Source organism: Clupea harengus, chromosome 3, assembly GCF_900700415.2.
Source record: "Clupea harengus chromosome 3, Ch_v2.0.2, whole genome shotgun sequence".
In the NCBI taxonomy this organism is placed as follows: domain Eukaryota; kingdom Metazoa; phylum Chordata; class Actinopteri; order Clupeiformes; family Clupeidae; genus Clupea; species Clupea harengus.
Window position 1 is genome coordinate 6,338,070 of NC_045154.1, and position 24,026 is coordinate 6,362,095.

Sequence of the window (24,026 nt, forward strand, 5' to 3'; positions counted from 1 at the left end):
TTGTTGGGTATTCTTCAGGAATCTGATTACTTTGCGTAAGATTAATTGACACCCAGTGCAGGATGGCCATATGATATTCTCCAGTTCAAGCGAGTCACTCATTTTCTCAGGTTAGTGGCAGTAGACTTCTTTAAACACATGTTAAACATGAGGGCTTGACTTTTGATTATCCAACCAGAGGGGGTTGTTGCAGGTGGGCTGGCCTTTCGGCCGTGGATCAGTCTCCCAGTCGCCCCTGCCTCTGACCACGCCAGCTATGAAGCGGACTAATGCTATTAAACCTGATGGGGGCCGGGCGGTCCTTCTAAGACCTCAGGCTGATCCAGTTTTAATGGGGGTGAATAGCCTGTGAAAATGTCACTGGTCCCTCTCGGATGAGGGCTCATGATGCCCTCTAATTACATGAACATGGGAACGGACCCTGTGGCCAGTTATCTGTGCTTAAATGGATTTTTGAAATCTTGTCCTAAACGAGGTCACATGCAGCCCCACCCCTCCCCCTTATCCTCTCCTCTCTTTCTTGGAAAAATCCCAGGTATGTTCATGACTTCCTCTGGCCGGTCGCCTAGGTCTGGAGAGGTCTCGGAAACGGCAGCGAGACCCAAGTCACCAGGCTCCAGCACCAGTGACCCTTAACGCCAGCCCAACGTCCCAGCGCAACCACCCACAGACCCACACACACACACACACACACACACACACACACACACAGTGCTGGGATGCCTTCTCCATGGAGGCAGAAAACACACATGCCCTCATGACCCTTTGACACAACCCTATGCTGATGACACATGACTTGGACACCTTACAACAGGCCTTCAAAGTGTTTATCAGAGGTCATGTGCTGTTCAGAGGTCGGGTGGGCATGTCCTGTAGTCCTTCCACACTGGCAGAGAGGTGTTTGCAATGGGGTTAAGAATTAGGACAGGAAGGTTGGGGCACGAGTTGCACTGATAGGTGCAGGGTGTAGCTGACCATACAAAAACAATTCTAAGGCCATACTTGAATGGTTTTCTCAAAATATTAGTGGATTCTAAACATGTTTGTTTAAGATACTTCATTTTTCATGAATTGTACCATTTCCCCCCTATTTCAGACCAGACAATTTCAAATGGAATAGAAAGGAGAAAGAAACAAGATAGAAATGTTGGAGGAAATAAACAAAAATGTAGAAGCCTAGCATACATATGATTATGAGGCTGCAGACTTTCTTTCCAGAATAAGTAAGCCATCATAAGCCTACATCATTACATCTCCTCCTCTTGTTTTGACAGAGAGATATGCACGCTGAACCTTCCAATGTTGTGGGGAATACAATTATGATATTCAAGGTAAGAACCACTGTGGAAAATGTGACTCAAAAGCAATAACTACACTGTTTTGCTAAATTGCCTTCCATCAGGGTGCATCCTCAGGTAGCCTATGCTTAAGGATTGCGTTGAGATGCTTCAAGTAAATATGCCTCTTTTCTAACAGTTCATGATAAAAGTTAAATGTATCCAACATCAAGAGCCTAAATTCGTACTGAATAGTTGGAACACTTGAAAGTATTTGCTGCCATTACATTTCAACATTTCTGAGATGTATGGAAACAGCAGATTTGTGACATGACATTAAAATAGCGTTTATAAACTTCTAGTAGTCTAGTTTAGCGCATGGTGCATGTAACGTTATTCTTTAAAACATTCACATTCGGGGTGTACATTGCTTTAATTTAGTAAATTGTTAAGTGGTAGGGAAAAAAGGGGTCAAGTTAATCTTGCAATTGCAATCACCTACAACCAATTTCTTTTTGACTAATAGTTTACTGGGATACAATTAATCAACTCTCTCAGGAAGGATAGTTCGTGTCTACGCGCAAAGGCATTCCAAAGACGCCCAACAAGAACAAACAGTTTACACACACATTAAAAGCGGTAACTGTGTATTTCAGCTCCACAACGATCTGTGCAATCCTGCAAGTGAATGAAAATGTCAAATCAATTGTTAAGACCTGTCGACTATTAGTGTGGTGAAGCGAGAAAAGGCTATAACCAATAATCGTCTCTATTACTGTGATTGGTTTACAACAGGAGGCTCAAGACACTTCCCACCCAGCCCCTCCTTCTCTGGTGCACCTGGGGTTAGGGAGAACGCTCCGAACTAAGATCCGCTTGCACGAAAAGTTGGAAAAGTATCCTCAAGTCTCGTCGTGGCTTGCTGTCGGAAATGGAAGAGCTGGCGAGGGAGTCCATTAGCTTGCTTGGCAAACCTGCGCGGGACTCAGGAGGCCCCAGGTTGGGCTCCTTCGGCGCAATTTTCATCATGCTTAAATCAGCGCTTGGTGCCGGGCTTCTCAACTTTCCTTGGGCTTTCGACAAAGCTGGAGGAATCCATACTGCTGTGACGGTGGAATTGGTTAGTACCCTAAAGAAACAAGGCTAATTGCACGCTCTGTTCACGTTATCAAACCGATACACTGTCACATTTCCACAATGTTTAAGGAATGTTATTAACTGTCATCTATCTAGCCTTCATTAATTAGCCTTTATTGCCACTGACTCCTTTCGACACCTGTAGCACAGCTTGCTTAATTTGAATGTTCAGGTGCTGTTTTCAAACTGAGTTTGCTACGGTACGGTACACGTAGTTAACTGAGTATTACGTTTGCCTATTGATTTGTTCTGTCTTGTCATAGTGAGTGATAATCATCCTGCCAAAGTTTACTCTCCCCATCTCACAAAATATTATATGGATTACATCCGTATTTACGTCAGCCTTTTGTACTGTTTTAAAATACAAATTGGCTTTCTTGTTAATGCGTTTTCCTCCCCTTTTTACCCAGGTGTGCCTTGTGTTTCTCATCAGCGGTCTTATAATCCTGGGCTACTCTAGTTCCATCAGTGGCCAGAATACATACCAGGCCGTGGTGCGGTGTGTGTGCGGGGCATCCATTGGGAAGCTGTGTGAGATCTGCTACATTTTCAATCTTTTCATGATCTCCATCGCCTTCCTTGTTATTGTGGGAGATCAGCTGCAGAAATGTGAGTCTGAGTTGCTTACCTTTACAAATCGCACTACCCTTTGACAGGAGCAATATTTTTCTTTTATACTAGGTCATATTATGTTGTGCTACATCTTTTGAGATTGTCATCCTAATATAAGAACACCCCCTATTCACACCAGTGTGAAGCATCCACTTGACTTTGTCTTGTCCTCATGCCCCTCTCAGTCTACTCGGTAGTGACCTGATTGTTTGCTTGTTGCTGTGTATCTCCTTCAGTGTGCGTTTCTATCTATGAGTTAATAATCGGATTACCTGAGGCGGAGATGCCCTATCACTGGTACACAGACCAGCGCTTCACCCTCTCCGTCCTGTGCGTCACCCTCGTCTTCCCCCTCTCCATCTCCAAAGAGATCGGCATTCAGAAGTACACAAGGTAGGCAGCTAATCAGGTTTTTCACTGTATAAAGCAGGGATCCTGCAGGTTTAATAACATCATGGCAATTGTTGGTAAGGTATTTATTTAATTATTTGGCTGTTCTTGGTGAGCATCACATCACTGTTGCTAACCAATTTATAGTATTGTAGCAATCTCTCTCTGTCAGGTGTAAATTTGGCCTTACGTTTATTGAGGACCGGCATAAGCATTCAGACATTGATACATGATGCCAAAATGTATCGGGCTTATATACGCAGACACACTCTACAGGCCCAGGGTTGACAAAGACACCAAAATACCAGGGAAGCTACATTAGGGCACAACATACTGACTCTTAATCACTAACAATCGCAAAAAATACAGGTAGACATTAACAAAAAAAGGAAAAGTCCAATTCAGAACACAAAGCCAACTTATGCAGACAACATTTGCGCATGGAACATTGGGAGATGCCACATAATAAACACAAAGAAGTACCCAGTTATTTACACGTCATTCCCAGTACATGCCACATCAGTCCCCTCAGCCCATGCCTGCAACACACAGGCTCTTAAGTGTGCTGGGAGCTGACATGGTTGCTGACCGCACCTATGGGCACGTGAGGTGCTTGTGGGGAAGGCACGGGGTTAGGTGGCGTGCCTTTTGGGGTGAGCCAGAATGTGTGCAGACCCCCAGCAGCCTGTCAGTGTCGACACAGCAGCCCTTTCTGAGACGGGGCCAGAGGGAATGGGGAACTGTAGTCTCAAGGTCCAGGGCTGAGATGGCGGACTAGGGCGGTTGCTGACCAGCCCCCGTCCAGGACCGGACCTGGACAAGAACAGGATCTTTAACCTGGTCATGCTGCAGTTGCTCGGGGTCGATGAGCTCCTATTCACTGGTCTTGCTGGTGGCTGCTGAAGATCGCTGCTTGCTATATCGCAGCTGCTGAAGACTGAAGGTGCTGCTGTTGGCATCATCATCCGATGAGGCAACTCGCAGAGCCGCTATTACCGGAACAGCAGTGCAGTCTTCTCCCACTGGAAGGCTGGTTATCGTAGTGAACGTTGATTGATGCAGGGTAAGGGTCAGGAATCTTTGCAAGTGACTTCATGGAGACGGCGGTAGTCGACCCAGAAATGCAACTGTTCCAGAAGCTGTCGTAGTTGGCATCGCTGACACTTGCCCAGCCCTTTACAGCGCCGCTGGTACAGCTCCCTGACGGCCTGCCCGGTCTCAACGGTTGACGGCTTGTCTTGGCTTGTTGGTCTCTGAAAGCTGTTCAGCTCTCCGGTGCTGCTGCTGCTCGCTGCAGAGATTCGTCCCCTGGAATTGGCGGGGGAAACGTGAAGGTTCCCTGTACAGACACTGGGCCCTGGGTGGCTCTTGTCTGGCCACGGTGTCTTCAGCAGGGGCATGCTGGCTCCTCAAGGGTGGGCATGGCCTTGACAACACAACCTTTGCCGCTCAGTCTTTTCTCCTATGGGCGTGGCGGCGGCAGCACAGGAATTTGTCCGGCTATGGATGGCTTCTCTTTGATTTGGTGGCTTTGACGCTCTTTGGACTGCCGTGGAGGTAATGGCAGGCCTACTGGGTGATGGCTCTTTCCTACCAGTGGTGTGAAGGGCCACAGTTTCAGGACCCAGGCAGCCTGGATGCTGGCCAGCCAGAATGGGTGTGGAACCGTTTGGCCTGTGACGAGCACTCGTAAGGCTTCTTCCTTCTCATCTGAGGTCTCTCCCTGGTCACTATGGCAATCCGCATCTTCGTCGCCGCCCAGCCTGGTGGTTTTGACTTCTCTTTGCCGGGTAGCGAGCCGTACCGCCCAAGCTCCAGGTGTTCTAGCTTAGGAGCAGGGTCGCAGGATGCAATATACCCAGCCTTCCCACACTGCTGACTGGCTCGCTGCTCGCTTTAGACGCTGTGGGGATTTTGCTGCTGCCTGGCGGGTTGCCTCCATCTCCTCGTCGCTCCTCACTCAGCTCGGCTTGTCTCTCATAGTGTTTCAGCCCAGAAGAACGCAGGACCCCACCCCACCTGTCCTTGCCCAGGGCCGCAACCAGAGAGCCAGGAGAGCTAAGGCTGATCTGCTCTTTCAACCGCTCTGGCTGCAAACCCCAGGTGAAGGCCTGTAGGGTGCACTCCTCTTGCTGGTCATCACCAAAGGTGGGGTAGCCCCTGCGAGTGCACAGGTCAGCTGCGTAAGCACCCGGGCTCTCTCTCTCTGACTTTGTTGGTGAGTGGCAAGTTTATCCCGGACATAATCAGCAAACACCCAGTGGCCGAAACGATGCTGGAGGGCTCCTGTAATGGCACGCCAGCTGGCTTGTTTATCTTGATGGCAGATCTTCCAACACTTGCAGCGTTTTTTCTTTCCAAAGCAAGCGCCACTTGGACCGCAGTTTCTTCCGCTGACCAGCTGTTAAAATTGGCCACCACCTGCACCTGGACTGAAGAATGGCAGCTTTGACCTCTCTGTTGTCTCCGTGGTTGTCGGACGGAAGTTAGTTGACTCCGTCGTTCTTCTAATGGATGCTTCCTCTGGCTGGTGCAGGCTCACTGGTGTGTCCAGTCCCCGGTGCGGTTCCAGTGCCGGTGGTCTGTCCTTCCTCCCTCCTGCACTGGTCATGGGTCGCTGGCTCCAATCACGCTCCTGTGGACTCATACAGGCTCTCCAGCTGTTTTCTCGTCATCTTGAGCGTGGCCGTCTTTGGATCCCACTGACCGACACCAATGTAGCGATCTCAATCAGGCATATCTTTGGCTTTCTTGCTGTTTATTGAAGACTGGCACAAATATTCAGACACTGATACTGAACGGCAAAATGGAGCGGGCTTATATACGCAGATACACTCTACAGGCCCAGGGTAGACAAAGACACCAAAACACCACAGAAGCTAGATTAGGGCACTCGTACAACATACTGACTCTTAATCACTAACTAAATATACACGTGGACATTAATAGAAGGGGAAAACACCAGGCACTCGAAACATTAAATCTGAAAACATTTGCACATGGAACACTGGAAGACACCACATAATAAACACATCACACACACACACACCACTCTTGGTGTTTGTGCTGTAGTGGTCCGGTTGTTTATCCCTTGTGCATCCCTTCTGTGTCTAGTCGAAGTGTGTGAGACTGTTACATTTGATACATGTGTGTGTTCCCTGTGTTTAACCTTATCTGTCCACCGTCAGTGTAATCGTCATTGTGAAGTATGTCCTGCCCTCTTGATGTCCCATTGTGTATGTGTAATTCCGTTATAACAAGTCATAAGAAAAAGCTTCTGGATAAATTGAAAGCAACGCTGCTGACTCATAATTTCAGAAGAACCCAGGTACTACAGTATACAGCAATTTTTGGATAAAGATGTAAGCGGCCCAGTGAAATCTCTTGAAATGGCTGAGATCTGTTGGAGACCTTTTTAAATGCATCTTGGTGTCCTATATCATTGCTTTAAGTCTGTCATTCATTGCTGTATCCTTTTTTTGTTTGTTAGTGTTTTAGGGACCTTCGCTGCAACCTATTTAACTGCGGCTATGATCATCAAATACCATACAATGCAGGACCAAGAAACCCCTGTTACCCCTATATATAGTAGTGGGTGAGTAAACATGGGATCATATTTTCTAGTTGAAACGCAATTTACACTTACTTTTGCCTGTATTGTCATGTTTAACCTTTACCGTCTATACAGTTTCGTAGTGGTTGCCAGAGGAGGATCAACACTGGATCAAGCCAGTTACAAAGATATGCAAACCTGAGACAAATGATACAATTTCTGAATAATAACATTTCTGACCGATCAGTATGGTAAAGAGAACCTTCTAAAATGGAATGTACTCACTAAAACATGCAGACAAGACTAGTTTTGACCCTAAAAAGCTTTAGGACACTTTGGACCTTTAATGTCAGCCTTGCCATGTAGTCCATAGGGTTCTTGTCTATAATGATCATCCATAAACCTGCTCCTCCAGCTCATGACCTGTTTTAAAGGCGGCATGCCTGCACAGAGATACTAAACGCCTCTCTTATCTTTTTTTTTTAACCCCAGTTTAAGTTCCTGGGCTTCGATGTTCAGCGTCATCCCAACAATTTGCTTTGGCTTTCAGGTAAGTTGACAAACCTATTGACCCCTTTTCCGCCCAAAGGCTCATGGGTCGGCACAGCACATATTTGCCCCCCTCCCCCCCTCCCCTTCCCATTTCCATAGAAGAATAGAGCATAGCATTTTCCCTGAGGATGTCATTATTTAGACCCTAAGGTCATACTTGTTGAGGTACTGGATAGAAGGGCAAAATAAAGGTAAAAAGTGGAGGTGTTCACTCACAGTCCTTGAGCTCAAGGTTTACTCTATATCCTCCCATGTAACCAAGGCAACCTGGGGAGGGGGAGCATTATGAAAAAGGTAATAAAAGGAATGTGGGGAGATGCACAAAGGCACGAGTCCCTGGACACCACTGCCCCTAGGCAGATTGATCATTGCGCTAGAATGGGAAGATGGAAAAAACTGCGGATATAGAATCACTGTGCAAAGGAAATGGGGAGTTGGGGAAAATCCGATGAAGGTTGGGGGGGATGCTACATTTACTCTTCAGCATTATTCAGCAATTGGGGGAGCAAGGTGATTGGGGGTGGATATTTATGTGCATGCAGTGTGTGATGTGGTGGAAGGCGAGATCTTTTTAGAGGTTGGGACCTGTTACTGTGTGCCTTACCAGCGCAATAGGTCTCTGACCCGATATGCACAGGGAGATGGACACTTCCATTCACAACCCTGTGTGAATTAATGATGAATGCCAAGTAAATACGAATGTCCTAATGATTGTTTCATATTAACACTCTTAGCTCTAGGGGCTTAGCTGCCATGTAGATGTTTATATTCTATATGGCACCAGGTGCACACTTCAAGGTTGCACTTCAAGCCTACACTCCCTCTGGATATCAGTAGGACTTGTGTGGGGGAGTGCTGGGAGGGATCTGATTGTGCTCCATTTTGCGCTCTGTTCCAGTGTCACGAGTCCTGCATAGCCATCTACAGCAGTATGGAGAACAAGAAGCTCTCCCATTGGGTGTTCATCTCTGTGGTGTCCATGATTATCTGCTTGGTCATCTACTCTCTTACTGGTAAGCAAGACTGTTCAGGAACAAAGATTTTAACTTGGAGCTTTTTGGCATATTTAAATGTTAGATTTGTTTTGCATTTCTTGAGTTTCTGTAATTTTGTAAATGTGGTACATGAATAATTGTAATCATGTATGACCTGATTTACAAGTTGTGCGGTTTCTTGTGATGTTTTCAGCTATTAATGAGTCATCATTACCTTTGCAAAGTTGCTTGTTAGTTGACCGTGAACAACTTTACCATTTCATAGCCCCATTCCGCCCCCTAAAAGAATATCCTTAATGAAGTTGGTAATCACAACAGTCGCTGGAGTTCACACAGGGGAAGGGTGAACAGCAGGCCACATAAATCTCACTTCAAAACTCTGCTAACAAGCTTTCTCCATTACTCTGCACTTTGGAAGCCTATCCCAGAACTCAGGCAGGGAACAAGTGTGGACATACGAGATGGATTGAAATGACAACAGGTTGGCACTTCAGAAAGGAATCGATACAAAAGTGATTCCATTTAAACTCTGTGACATCAGAGGTGTTCTGAAGGGAGGGCTTTTCTCCTTGAGCAATAGTTTAGCTTTTCAGAAATGAGCACCTCACAACCGCCTCTTGACAGTCAGCTCTGTCAAAGTTAAGCTTGTCCTTCACACACCTTGTCTGCCCTCTTCTCTCCTCCTCTTCTGTCCTGTACCAGGGGTGTATGGGTACCTCACCTTTGGCAGGCGAGTGGCCCCAGATGTCCTGATGTCGTACACAGGGGATGATCTCCTCATGATCGTCGCCCGGCTTCTGTTTGGAATTTCTATCATCACCATCTATCCCATAGTGCTCTTGCTCGGAAGGTGTGGTTCACCTCTCACTTCACACCAACACTAAACCCTTGAGTGTTACACATTAGAGCTGTGTGCATTGTTTGACTAAAGAAAAATTAAGTTCTTGAAAAAGGAACTGAGAGGGAACTGCAATTACACCTACATGATTGTATTATATGTTCTATACCTGTCTGTTCTTTTCTTTTCCCTCTTCTTGTACTGCTTAATTAGCCTGTCTGTACTTAACATGTTCTTCTCAAATTGCTTTAAACATGTTCTACTTTTGTATTTGACTTTATATTTGTTTTTCAAATTTTTACACTTGACACTGCAATTTCACATTCCATAGCTGAATACCAGTAATGTATAATATAATGGAGTACTAAAATTGATAAAATAATGTTAAAGTAATAACGACAGTGTTGAGACTGTTACATTGCCCCCCCCCCCCCCTTAAAGGTCTGTGATTCAGGACCCGCTGCTGAATTTGAGAAGCAAGTGCAACGTTGTAACAGAATCATACGAGATGTACACCCGCTTGGTGCTGACGATAGCTTGGATCGGCATCACCCTCCTCGTGGCTGTTTTTGTCCCTGACATCAGTAAAGTTATCAGTGTCATTGGGGGGATTGGTGCGTTCTTCATATTCATCTTCCCAGGTGAGTCCCTCTCCTGAGAATTTTCATTTTTCTTCTCCACCAGTATTTGGGTGCATGACGTAAATTAATTAAAAGACTTATTTTACTGTGAAATTTCTGCAGGTCTCTGCCTTGTATTTGCAGTCCAGACAGAGCCCATCTCTCCCTATCTGAGGTGAGTGTTGCCCTTGGCAGATGTAGACAGTGAGGGTGTGGGTGAGCTGGGAGGGTTCTACGTGTTTTAGCAAGTTTTTCTCATAGCCCAATGTGTTCACAATTCTGCAGATAAACCCTACACTGTTACACTTATTAGTATTATTATTATTATTGACAATTATGTGGAAGAAAATCTGTAAAGGCTGGTATACAGGTTAAAGAGGTTTAGTTGTTGTTCGGACCTGTGTAAGAGATGTTGGCATAATTGTTGGTGCAACATGGTGGTGTGACGCTAAGAAATGGCTGATTTCCTGGGGGTGTCACGCACAACCGTCATTACAGTTGACAGAGAATAGTCTGAATAGTAGCATTCAGCCAATGGGTAGCATACACATTGGCAACACCACCTTTAGGCCTATCTGGTCCTAGGAGAATGGCCAAACTTGAAATGCCCAGGTTTAAAGTGACAGGAATGTAACCGTTATTTCAGTAACCACAGAGGTCAACAGCGTAGTGCAGAAAGCCATCTGTGAACGTGCACACTAGACTGGGATGGGGATTAGCCACAGCAGCAGAGCTCCACATAGGGCACACTCCACTCCTGTGAACAAGGAACAAGCTGCAGTGGACACAGAGGCACCAAAACTAGACCGTCACGATAGGAAAAATGTGACCTGTGCTTATAAACCTTTTTATTTATTTTTTATTTATTTAACAATAATATATATATTAGTCATGGTGTGGGTAATACTTTTAATACTAATACTACAGTATTAGTACCCCAGACTTCAAGTAAAATCTTCAAATCCTTAAAGCCTCTTTTCTTTTCTGTGTGTCTAAAGGGCTAACATGTTGTTCTGTGTGTGTGTTTTTTGTTTTTGTGTGTGTGTGTTCTTAAGGGTGATTCTGACTGCATGGGGTGTGATCACGCTTATCTGCGGCGCCTTCATCTTCGGACAGAGCACATCCATAGCCATCATGCAGGTCCTGAACAAAATCTAATCTGTCTCTCTCCGTGCCCTCAGCCAGGGGTTTCGTGTATTCACAGGGGGCGTCATCTAGAGGATTTCTTTTAGGAATGTTTACTGGAGTCAGGCTTGCTCTCTTTGTACACAGAACCATCAGTGGCATCAAAACAGTACTGCTGTGTGCTTTTAGAGAAATGCTATGCGTCAGCCTAAGGACGTGGAGGAGGTGGTGTGTGCAGTGGGTGGGGGAAAAAAACAACAACAAAACAAGTGAACTGCACCGCACTAAGACAAGTAAGCAGTGAATTTGCCTCCAAGTGGGAAACATCTAATATTTATTCACCCTCATGTGGAGGGGCTCATGTTTTTTCATTGGAAACCAGGATAAGGAAAAAGCACATGCATATTATGCAGTCATGCTGTGAAATGGCTTGGTATGTTCTAGATTCTTCATTACCCCGACAAGTAGTCAATTTCCTGTTATTGAAAGTGCAACGAGTCTTCAAACTCGTTGGTACCAAAACTAACACACAGACACAAGGAGGGCGTAACTTATTTTGCTTTCAACGTTAAATGTTTTATTTAGTGCTGTATTCTTGTGAACTTGCATCAATACGTTATTTGTTTCTTTTTGTACAATGATCAGCCTGTTGGCTTGAATAAAAAATAAAAAAAAAGTCATGTTTTATATGAGATACTTATTGTGTGTGTGTGTGTGTCATTTTGACGTTGAATGGAGAGAAACGACATTACTTCATTTGGCACCTTTTTTCGATTTTTATTGAATTGCATCACTCTACATAATCTACAATTTTAAACAAAGTTCAAACGACTATAATGCTTGCATCCCAGCAATAAGTCTCTACACTCACATCAAGAGAAAGCCAGATTTACTGAAACATACATAGGTATAAGAATTAATATTTCATTAAACAATGCCATAAAAGTGAATATTCATTCTGTAATTTTTTTTTGTCCTTCTCCTGGTCATATATTTAACTTCATATTGTTGGAATAATATAAAAGAACATAACTGCACAAACCCCATTGAAAGTAGCATAGCTAAATACTACGGAGTTACTGGACATTCGTTTTGAACATGCACTCAGGTGAGGTACAGTATAAGGGAGAAAAAGGGCACAGAAAAGCCATTTTGCACAGATCATCCCACAGCCAGGAGGGTCACTGAAACTGCCAGGGCACTACTGCTATGACCAGAGCAAACCTGTTTTCACAGAAGCTGACCAGCTTTACAGGGTACTATTCGGTTTTGTGGTTTTAATCATTACTAATCTTCAGGGTCTAGTTTTCTGGAGTCCTTGTTGAAAAGAAACAAATATGGACATGACTGAGAATACACATGTATTCAAAGTACTGGTAGATGTTGGCTGTACCTAATTCTGAGACCTAGTTAATTAATCTAATGTAAGAAAACATTATGTCAGTCTTTCTGAAGGAGAATACGATGATGTCATTACTGCTTCATCCATCTAAGAAAAACAAGATCGTTGAGCAAACCACTAAATCACTTTACAAGATTAACTCTGATAAATAGATATCTCCATCTTAAATAATCTTTTTAAATTCTCTATTTCCTGTTTACACTGATGATTTCATATGCCTTGTTTTCTCTAGTGAATACGTATTCACATACACTGTGCTCTTATAATGGTTCTGATTGTGTAGACCACATGCCTACACTGGTTTGTGGTGGATCTCTTCCATGTATTGTGTGAATGGTGTGTCAAAACAGTTTTAATTCCCATAATAATGTTTGTCTGACAGAAGCAAGGGGTATCGCTCTTACGCATGGTTCAATTGCAGGGAACACTGAAGATCGTTAGCGAGATATACTGTATATGCTGCGAGGTTTAGTACTGGCATAAAAGTAGTCTCATCAAGCCTCTACAGCAGTGAAGGAACACCTTAACGTTGACCTGCTTTGTTGGCAAACGGTTCAACACAAGCCACAAATGTCTGTGAGTGAGCGTGTTAAAGGACTGCACTGTCAAGAATTAAAGACAGATCCCACCCCCAGTGCGTAAAACAAAGCTAATATTATACTGTCGTCTCCCACAGTCGGGTGGTGTTTGTTTTTGCGACAAGACGGATTTCACAGCCTCCAAGAATCCATGTGCAGTATAATCAGCCCACTGCAGCTCTGACTAGAGACTGCAGCGGAACCAGAACTTCACATGTGAGAGCCGTCACGGGGAAATGAACTTGTATCTGCTCAACGTTCTCTGTAATTAACACCTTGCGTTCTGCCTCAATATCAAACAGACACTGTGTAAACAAGTAATTACAAAAGAGGGGGAGAGGAGAGGGAAAGAGAAGGCTTAAGCAGAAAGGGAGCGGGCGTGAGGGATAAGGAGAGAGAGAGGGGGAGGAGGAGAAAAGAGTGTTTGGGCATTCAGGCATACGGTGGACGCATTCCACCGGCAGAGAAGCCTCGTCACATCATTCTCTGCTTGAGTTGCACCAGGCAGCTGCATTAAAAAGAGATAGGAAGCAGACAATGTTAATGGGAGGGGACAGACAACGTAGCTTAAATCATTAGAAAAACACAGTATACATACAATACTCAAGTTTTTTTTTTTGAGGTATTTGAGGTTATGCATTTTTTTTGTAGTAGGAATCTGCATTTACAATGGCATTAATGGTACTGAAGTTGGCATAAGCAATACTTTTCTACAGAAAAATCACAAAAATAGATCTGTGTGTTCCTTCCTATAGCTCTGCCAAGAGTAGTATGATGTTAATTATGCGATTCCGATTCAGAAGTGATTTGAAAGACTAAGATTATCTCAACATGACCAAGGACTGTCTCCTGTTGACTGACATCAAACACTCTAACAATTAAAACACAATGTTGTTTTTGAGGTTTACTCTTAATAAATATGTCTTTCTCCAGTCATCAAACAAGTCAGTTGGTGCACATGCTAAAAACCTTTTCTGTGTATTTTCCCATGATTTTTATTGAAGATCGCCAGTGATGGGGGGGATTGCACTAGTGTTTACAGCTCTTAAAAATCTGCATCAGATAGTCCAGGTTACTTTGGGTAACTGAGGCTGATACTACAGATTCATCTCCCAGGGAGCACAACTATTGATATACGGATGTGCAGTTCCTTGAGCTGTTGTTGGATAAATCCCTTGGATAAAAGTGTAAAGATATGTAGTAATGAGTTAAAGATACAAATATCTCTCCTATGCTCTGTAGGCAATAACTTCAAATTCGACACACGTCAGCTCCTTTACCAAAGGCACAGGCATCGCTAAATTACTTTGCATATGCACCAGGCAATGAGGGAAGCTGCTTGACTCCTGCAGTGGATGGTTCTGGAAGGACTCGGTGAGAAATGCTTGCATTGCTTACAGCATATTTATTTCTGCACTAAATCTCAGCAGATAAGAGCCAATTTGAACTACACTAAACATCATTACTTCATCTTGGCCAGCAGCTCTTGAACACCACATGTCAGACACTGCAGCTGAAACCAGCTAACACGGTTATCTGTACCACACCATGCCTACTTTGGGCGATTTTCCCCTCTTATCTGTATCTCCTCTTCTCTCCCTTTCTCTTGCTTCATCCCCCCATCCCTCTCTGCTTCCCCACCCCTGCGGCGGGACACCACCCTGGACCCACCTGGCACGGCTACATTGGACACTGTCTCTGGCTGGCACAGGGTGTCCACTTTCACATGCTGGAAGGCCTTGGCATATGCAGTCTGGAGGTGCCTGACATGGGGACAGCAGAGAAGGGTGTTAAGTTCCAAATGGGGGCAAAAGTGATACAGCAACATGTTCAGTTATATCTACAGGTGCACAGTAACATGTAGTACAGCACAGCAATGTGTGCAGTTATATCTATAACATGTGTAGTCAAAAAGCTCAAAAATACTCTCAGCATAGAATGTGGCCATTTCTTTCTAGGATGTAAAACATTTACACAGTTCTAGTTAAAGATTGAATATATATGTATGTAATATTTGTCACCCTTTGGCTGGATGAGAGCACATGTTGCATATAGGCGAGAGAAAAACTGCAGAACTTAAGTCAAGACTTAAGTTGCAGAATAGCAGCTAAAAATAACAATGTATATGGTACAATATGATATAGATAGATAGATAGATACACTTTTATTAGGGAAATTCAGGTGTAATAGCAGCAAGGTAAAAGGGATAGGAATCAAATATATACATAAAAAAAAATAGTCCAGTCATATGATATATGTTATGATACAATTTACATACATCATTGTGTGTGCTACTGGATGATGGGAGTTGATTTAGGGCAGAGAGAAATGTTCTGTATGTACAGTATACATACCTCATGTAGAACCCAAAGACAACTTTAGAAGCAGCCTTGCCCAACCCCCCAGCCCATACTGATTCAACTAAAACCATGTTCAATTGAAATATTAATAGGGTACTTGCAGCTAGAGGGAAAGCCATTACAGGCTCGGCACATCCCATGAAAACATCAATAAGTCATACAAACTTAATCCGGATGGGGAAATTCTTAATACAGAAGCCACTGCAGATATTTGCACACTTCTTCATTTGTGCAACCTCTCAGGGTAAAGCACAGACAGACACACACAGACACAGACACACACGCACACAGACACACACACACACACACACACACACACACACACACACACACACACACACACACACACACACACACACACACACACACCCCTACAGCTCAGGTGCAGTCTGCGGAAAGGTCTTTTACAGGGCAAAACTCTCTCTAGTCAAATACAATTATACCCCTCTTATGTCTTTATTCATATATAATGAGCTACTTATGGGACCTACAGTAGACATTTTTCTCTCCACACACGGTTTGCAAAATATTTCTGTCCAAGAGCAACACAATAGACACACAATGCCTTGTCTTCATTATTGTCTTTTTAAATATATAGTATTGAACTAATGAATTGTTCTCATTGTTGCATTTCATTCATCCTCCAGTTTTTCTCTCACTCCAAACGAATGTAGGAAGCTTCAATGGCAGTGAAGGGATTGAACCGAAGCGAAGTGAATTGGAATGAATTGATCTGAAGGTGGCACCCACCTCTTCCACTCCTCCTCGCCGTCCCAGAACTCGTAGACCACGAAGGACAGTCCACTCGGCAGCCGCACTGCAGTCACACTGGGGAGGAGATGAAGCGGACGGCGCGGGCAGAGAGAGAGAGGGGAGACAGACACAGGCACAGCAGTCATCAATAACACACCCACCAGGGGCTCCACAAACCTTTATGTCTACAGTCCGTCTTTGAACTACGTGGAAGCCGAGGAGCTCTTTGCTAGACTACAGCAGGAAGAAAGTGCAAGTTGCGTGGAATACTAAAGGAAGGAAATGCCTGTAGTTACGAAGTTCGTTCTGGTGTGTAATAGTTCTAGACTTATGGAGTTAATATTTCATCCACCCTTTTGCTTTTGCTTGATGTGGTGTTACTGTTGGAGGTAATATTTTTTACCCCCATGTTTTTCTCTTCAATTTGGTCATACATTCTCCACTGGATGGCAGTAGTTCTTCAAGATTTTGAAAAGAAAAGTTCAGCCCTCCAGGAGATACTGGGGCAAGAAAAGCCTCTCTGACAGGACTGGACCCAATCTTCATCTTATTAGTAGACCTCACTACATCTCACTAGGTTGGAGTTCTCAGCGCCCCAGAACCTTCTCCTGACCCCTGCGCTTTCTTTACAGCAGGCAACACTGGGCGCAGGCAGGAGCACTCATCTGGGTTATTTGCCACGGCACTGTGCCAAATTCAAGTGTGCACTCAAACCTTTCCAAGTGCTTCTGATTGCCTTGATTACTCAATAGGGTACTTTAAGACAAACTAGTCAGAGTGGGGCGTTTACCTACATTGGGATAAGGATGGTTTTAAATATTACTATTTAAAATAATCATATTTTTTTTTTAATAATTGTAGCTTTTTTAGAACAATTAGATTTTTTAAATGGTGTGGTATGAGAGGATATATTGAGTGTGCAGCTGTGAAGATGTGGTGTTGCATGACAGAAAAATACGTAAGACACCAACACGCTTTAAAAAACCCTAAAAACTAGGAGGCTGGGCAGGGTATGGAGAGATTTGTCAGTTCAGCAGCTCCGGGACTGACTGAGGAGCCCAAGTTCCTCCGTGATCAATTATTCACCAGTCTGACGCACGGTCATGACAGCACTACAAAACCTAGCTGAGAGAGCCGGGCAGAAGCCCTAGAACTGCAGGGACCCCTTCTGAAAAAAGCACCACAAAAGAACACTATTTTTGGAACATGGTCTTTTAACATTTTCATGTGTGTGAGTGTGCCTTTGGAGCCTGGCATCAAAAGTGTATGACTGAAATGCCAGGGGGCACTTTTGATGTTTGATATATTTTTGTACTCCCCAGAAGTGGGCCGAGCAATTTCATTCCTATACTAGTCATTGCTGTGGTGTGTGTGTGTGTGTGTGGGTGTGGGTGTGTCCAATTTTTCTGACAAGGATGGAGGCACCAGAAGTGAGAAAGACTCCTTGTTTTCATGCAGCCCCTTCATCCACACTGGAGTCAGAATTGCTTCTTTAACAATCAGGTAAATTGCTGAATGTCTCCTACTGCTTAAGTGCCTGAGGACTGGCCTTCCTGAGGAGAACTCCTTGCTCAACAAACATGGAGGGTCTCTAGCTCTCATTCTCTCTCCTCTCTCTCACACACTATGTCTCTCTTGCTCTATCTCCCACTTTCTCTCTTCATTTCTCCATCTCCCACTCTCTCTTTCTGTCTCAATCTCTGTCTTTGTCTCTATCTGTCTCTGTCCATTCTTTCTCTCTCTATGTCTCTCTTTCTCTCAGAACGAGCACATCACTCCTCTCTCCACGAGCACCAGAGATGGCACTCTCCACTGGAGAGAGGGAATTGATTGTCGAACACATTTATCCGACCCACACCTCTCAGCAGCTCAGATTGCCTCTTCAGCCCTCCGACGCCTCCCCTGATCTGTTCTGCGCCGCGCATCATATTCAAAAGCGCACCAGCGCTCTCCTCTCTTTCGTCTCTGTTGCCCTTCAAGGTTCATTTAAAGTGCACTTCCTTGTGCTGCTTATTTCTCTCTAAGTTGTTTGGAAGCCTGTCTGTGAATGGAGGACCAGCCTCTGTTCTTAATATTCATAGGTGTTGTTTGCATTCATTTGCGTTGTTTGGAAGTAATGTGCTTACGGACACAAGAAGGCATGTCTCATCATATCCCCCCCCCCCCCACACACACACACACTGAGTTCAAAGTCACAAGCATCCATGAATATTAAATCACGGTCTGTCGGGGCAGGCGACAATATCTGGTAAGACTGAGGGAAGGACTGAGAGACAGACAACTGAACATCTATCTGACCTGCCTACCTGCTGGACAGATAGACAGGTAAGCTCATAGACATAGACAGGCGTAATATGAGCAGAGAGAAAGGGTGGAGAACAGACACAAGAGTAGACAGACACAATCAGCACATGGACACACGGGAGTACAGGGAAATACTGGTTGACTGGTTAAGAAATTGATTGATAAATTGATAGACTGAGGATAGATATACATATAAATTGATTGATTGATTGCTAGACAGATGTATAGATATAGAAAAATACAGACAAACAAGAAATTGGAGGAGGCACTAACTGGAAGCAGTCTCTCTGGGTGGAGACATTCTTCAGGTACTGCTTCAGGGCCTCACAGAAATCTCCAAGCTGCTTCTGGGACACGGTCATCTCCTGACGAATCAGGAAGAGACACTGCGCAAGAGAGAAAGAGAGGGAAAGACAGACACAGAAAACAACAGTTATATATCCATTAAACTTGCATTTGGGTTGGTCAGTGTCCCAGCTCGATGAAGCTCAACTCAATGATCTCATCTGCATGGTACGCATAATGAGAATGCCACGGGTGAGTGCTGTGTATGGGCCACCATTCATCCCCTCAGACCAGGCCCAGATCCGCTCCCACTAAGACCTCCCTGAGTAGAACCAGCAGCTATCTGCCTCTGCTTTTCATGAGCAAGCTGAAAGGACAGTGGCAAGCAGCTACAGCTTTGGGGGGTTCTGAACGCTTGTCTTTGCCACAGTGCTGTTCGTTCCTAAGAGGAGTCTCATATGCTCAGCTAAATTGCTGTATGGCACTGGTCCCAGAAGTGCAAATGACAAAACGTATTGTCCCACATCGATTTCAACTGGATGCCACCATTAGGCTGTGCCAGAGTCTACAAAAGGGGACTGATTACTGTCATCTAAGCTTTTCACTGAAGCACTGAAATATGTCAATTTTTTTAAACTCCAACTGTTTAAAACTCAAACCATGGCCTCGGTCACTGGCATTTCATTCAGATAATCACACCCTTTCCATGTGGCGTGTCACACTGAATGGCTACACTGCTTTAAACTGCCACGCAGTGTCATATAGACCAAATCATATTTCAATTTCCTGCATCTGCCTTGCTGTCATTACTGAAATTACAATATCTAACATGATTAAAGCATTAAATGCAGGCGCTGTTCTCCTCCTGGTAAATTATGCACCATTTCATCTGCGTACTCCTCTGCCAGGGAGCGTTTTAATGTGAGTTTAAACTCCAGCAGTGACATTAAGGTCATGCTTATGGTTAGGGCCGACAGCAATCAGGAGAAATATAATAATGCAATTAAGTGTTGGCATGTTGACAATCTGCAACAGTCTGGTGGTACTGTATCTCACTATGTATTTATGTGATAAAAATTTTACAAGCTCCCAAATCAACCAATCAGCTCATCAAATCGTAATGATCTCTGGTTAATGTAATAATAGGTCGTCACGTTAAATGCACTGCCATAATAGCGTTTGAGGTTTCCTACATTTTCTCTGATGCTTTACTCGGAATTGTGTCTTCCAGCGGGAGAAAAAAAAAAACAAATGGATGCCATTAGGAGTGGCTGGTTGCCTGCTTGCCTGCCTGCCTGCCTGACAGAGTCATTAGAAACCACAGCTTCTGTGCTCCTCGAGGCCCCAGCAGTAACCGCGAGAGGCCTGCTAATAAACCCCAAACTCAATCAGGACCCACTGCGTTACCCAACACAGCCCAAACCTAATCAGCCGCGCACGTCCCGGCTGCCACATTAACCCAGCCCACCTAAAACCCAATCAGCAGCGTCGCGTGGCCCCATTTGTTGCTCGCAGGGGACAGGAGACGCTAAAGCGCAATGATTAGAGACACACCGAAGGAACCATCACCAGCCAATCATTTTCAACCGCTCTCAAGCCACGTCACGTGTGGCAATCCCTAAAGGAAATTGCAGGAGTGATCATATCAGCTTTTTGATATTTAGCACCGGGTGTGTGGAGAAGTTTTATTTTGCTTCATGTTAAAAATAAATCTAAATTTAAATAAATTCTTGCTCTCCATTGCCATTCATTCACTTTTTATGTCTGCGCTGCTCACTGGAAATGAAGGATGAGCTCTGGACTGATGCTAGCGATAGATAGCAGTGAGGTATTTGTGGAGGAATGGCGCTGTTTACCAGCACGTTCTATATATGATTCGGACATGAACACAGTGCTCTTGAAAAATAATTATGGTTTTGTGCAAGTATTTTCCTGTGGGAAATAAGGGTGGCCATTCAGTTATGAAATTCTAGTGCTATATTCAAACCAGTTGCTTATGTAATGTAATTAAAATGTTTGTGGATGATGTATCAGCACTGTAAGCTCTTTGTCAACTGAGTGTATATGTGGAGGGGAGACAAAGAGAGAGAGAGAAAGAGGGAGAAAACATGAGAGAGACAGTGTGAGGGAGATATGTGCCTATAAATATCAGCAGGAGACCAATTAATGAACCCAGATAGAATTCTCCTGTACACTGCTGTCCTCTTTTTCCATAATGCATTAGATGAGAGTTACACACACACACCACACACACACAGTTATACTCGTACCTGTAGGCCAACGCCAAGCAACACTCTATAACAATAGATGGTAGACAATGCAGAATAAAAGAGAAAACTGTAATCTTTGAGAAACCATTTTAGCTAACATCTAAGGATGCAGTGTATTGTACCCTGAGAGCCTGAGTATGTGTGTGTGTGTGTGTGTGTGTGTTCGCGTGTGTATGCTTGTACAAGATACAAGACTCCAAAACGATGACACCAAGCCTTACAGGGAAACAGCTGAAATTCACCGTTACTATAGAAACAGGGGAGTACACCCTCTTCCCCACTTGTGAGTCTACAGCCCCGCCTCAACCCCGACCCCCACTGCTCACAGATACACACACACACTTACACACACACACACACGCATCTCCAGAAATCCATCTCCTTGTCACAGGACCACTAAATAAGTCATTTTCCCTTCAAGTCATCTGCATAATATTTACATATGCAGCTTAAAGAGGATTAAAAGCCCTGTATCTTTGCAAGTGAACAGGAAGAATGCTGATAGAGGAATCCTACATCTCCTCCAGAGACCTCTCTCTTCTTCCTCTCTCACAGTCAAGGAGTGAAACCTCTCTCTTCTCCCTCTCTCACAGTAAAGGAGTGATACCTCTCTCTTCTCCCTCTCTCACAGTAAACGAGGGAGACCTCTCTCTTCTTCCTCTCTCACAGTAAAGGAGTGAGACCTCTCTCTTCTTCCTCTCTCATAGTAATGCCCTCCAAAGGAGTGGCTCCTCATGGAGATCCTCCTGACTGGCGTCTTCACACTGCTGCCCTCTCGTTCTCTCACCCCTGTTCTTCTTGTCTTTCCCTCCCTCCCTCCATCTCTCTCTTTACATATTTCATCACCTGATCTGCACCAGTTGACCTAGTTATTCCTGCCGGACAGAAACGACAGCATGCACCCTGTAGAGCAGTGGTTTCCAAGAGGGGGGGGGGGGGGGGGGTCACAGCAAGGGTAGTGCGGGTTGAGGGTGAAAAAACGAGAAACCTAAACAACCAACTACAGGTACATTTTTGTATGGCAGTGCTATTACAGCCTACTAGCCTATTTTGTGATAAGTTTATAGCATACTTTGTAATCATATAATATAGCCTTTATGTTTGAAGGGATAGCTAGCCTAATTATAAATACAGCTGATATATGCCTTACACTACTGTAGATTAAGGTACTGAGCAACTGTAAACACAGACCCTTCCTGACGTGTTGGAAAGCTACTGCAGTAACAGATCATGCAAAAAATGATGCCATATTGTGGCGCCTCAATGCTTATCACAGGAACAGGAGTGAGCTTTGACTAACTGTTGAAAAATATGCCAGCCAGGAGCATGAGAGTCTGAGAGGAGGAGATGTTTCACCAAATGTTTCCTTGGTGTATAGTGACAGTGCAGTGATGCAGGCGATGGTATTAAATGGTATGCCTGGATAATTAAAGTCAGCACCACTTTAGCATTGACACTAGGACTAGAAGGTGCCAAAGCACACAAAGTATGTTCTATTATTCAGTATCATTCAAGTCAAAAGGTGTTTTCATGGACAAATCCATCTACGGGCATCCCTGAGAAACTAGTTTCATAGCTCAACTGATGTCTATGATGTCTGCTAATGCTACAATTGAACACACTGGCATATATGGTTCACCCATGAAGAAACAGAATAATATGCCAAATGCACATTTACAGTAGGGCTACATGTTGCCATGGAAGAGCATTTGCAGAGCTGTCACAGTAATGGCAGCTCGCAGCCTGTAATTACAGAGCACTGGAGGCACATTCAAGTCCTGAAGCTACTAATCAGACCCCCATATCTAACAGCCATCTCTGACCAGGCTAATGGAGGCCACACGAAAAAATATTCCAAGAGCACTTATACATCTGCAAAATGAGACAGCAGACAGACTCAGACAATAGTAAACATGATATTATCACCACCAGCATCTTAATCATCATTTCTGTTTTAATACTGTTGTCATCACGTGGGGAAAGCTTTATTCAATAATACTCATCAAACAGGCCAGAGGGACCCTGAAGGGATGCGGCACGTACAGCAGAAACATTCATCTTTGAGCTAATAAAAGACTTTACATGCGGCTCAGCCGCTTGGGCGTTGGGGTGAGGAGGGTCAGCGTCCGCTGCCGGTTCAGATAGAGAGCTCAGACACCAGACTGCGAAGTGGGCCAGGCACTCAATGATCTACCCCTGTTGAGACTACGGCAGGTCAGAGGGGTCAATCTTTGCTTTGCTTTAAAAAGATTCCCCATCGGGCTTCTTTTTAAACGTGACTTCGATTCATTCAGTGCGCATGGCTGGGTGTGTACACAAACACACGCGCGCATACACGCCCACACACACAGACTCGTGTGTCAATCACATTTGTCACACAGGCAGGTGAAACCCACCGTAATCCCATCTGAGGGCCGTGAGTGGCAGCCTCACAAGCCGACAAGGATTAATGATAAGAAAGGGAATGATTCAATTTTCAGCTGCAATCCCTCAAGCATCAATAAGCCACGCATCCAACTGAGCAGGAAAAAAAAAAAAAGATCAGATGGATGGGCAGAAATCCACCCAGCAGTGACCTGAGGGGGTTTTTGGGTGGTGGGCTGGGCAGGAGAGGCCCATGTATTTTTCATTAAACCCACTTCAGCTACACTGTCTTCGGTTGACCTGAAACTCCTCCATTTTCCCTCTCTGCTCTGACATTTCACTGTGCCCCCTGAGCCGTACACGGTCACGTAAGAGGCTGACAAATGGTGGCCTGGGTTGTTTATGCGCTGCGCAAAATAAACCCCCGGCTACCTGCTGTTACTGTTGGAGTAGCAGCAGCCACCACTGCAGCATATCTATACTTACATCTATTCATTTAGCTGGCGCTTTTATCCACAGCGACTGACAGCCCAGGTAATGTATACATCTTATCAGTTTTATCAGTCCCTACACACTGAACCCCCAGACCATTGTTAACACTTAGCTCTATC

The 24,026-nt window shown here is 44.5% G+C and overlaps 2 protein-coding genes across 3 annotated transcripts in view; one reads left to right on the plus strand and one right to left on the minus strand.

The window, feature by feature from the left end:
* Window positions 1–1,835: 1,835 nt before the first annotated feature.
* On the plus strand, window positions 1,836–11,759 carry slc38a8a (solute carrier family 38 member 8a). Its single transcript, XM_012832379.3, has 11 exons — window positions 1,836–1,916; window positions 2,073–2,397; window positions 2,825–3,023; window positions 3,263–3,419; window positions 6,907–7,011; window positions 7,462–7,519; window positions 8,420–8,534; window positions 9,219–9,366; window positions 9,796–9,995; window positions 10,098–10,149; window positions 11,030–11,759. Exons 2-11 carry the CDS (start codon window positions 2,209–2,211, stop codon window positions 11,130–11,132), a joined length of 1,326 nt encoding a protein of 441 aa, XP_012687833.2. The 5' UTR covers window positions 1,836–1,916; window positions 2,073–2,208; the 3' UTR covers window positions 11,133–11,759.
* Window positions 11,760–12,528: 769 nt separating this feature from the next.
* The window catches only part of necab2 (N-terminal EF-hand calcium binding protein 2), a 69,038-nt gene continuing 57,540 nt past the window's right edge, over window positions 12,529–24,026 (minus strand). For both annotated transcript variants that reach the window (XM_031564400.2, XM_031564399.2), the window contains 4 exons: window positions 18,770–18,882; window positions 16,190–16,267; window positions 14,751–14,842; window positions 12,529–13,587 (listed from right to left, as the gene is read on the minus strand). In XM_031564400.2, the coding sequence (XP_031420260.1) occupies window positions 13,559–13,587; window positions 14,751–14,842; window positions 16,190–16,267; window positions 18,770–18,882 (312 nt within the window). In that variant the 3' untranslated portion in view covers window positions 12,529–13,558. The remainder of the gene's footprint in view (window positions 13,588–14,750; window positions 14,843–16,189; window positions 16,268–18,769; window positions 18,883–24,026) is intronic.

Bases quoted from the DNA above. Each gene is read 5' to 3' on its own strand.
- slc38a8a (XM_012832379.3), top strand. From the start codon at position 2,209: ATGGAAGAGCTGGCGAGGGAGTCCATTAGCTTGCTTGGCAAACCTGCG. The intron at 3,024-3,262 runs GTGAGTCTGAGT...TATCTCCTTCAG, and splicing joins GGGAGATCAGCTGCAGAAAT to TGTGCGTTTCTATCTATGAG. The intron at 7,520-8,419 runs GTAAGTTGACAA...GCTCTGTTCCAG, and splicing joins CAATTTGCTTTGGCTTTCAG to TGTCACGAGTCCTGCATAGC.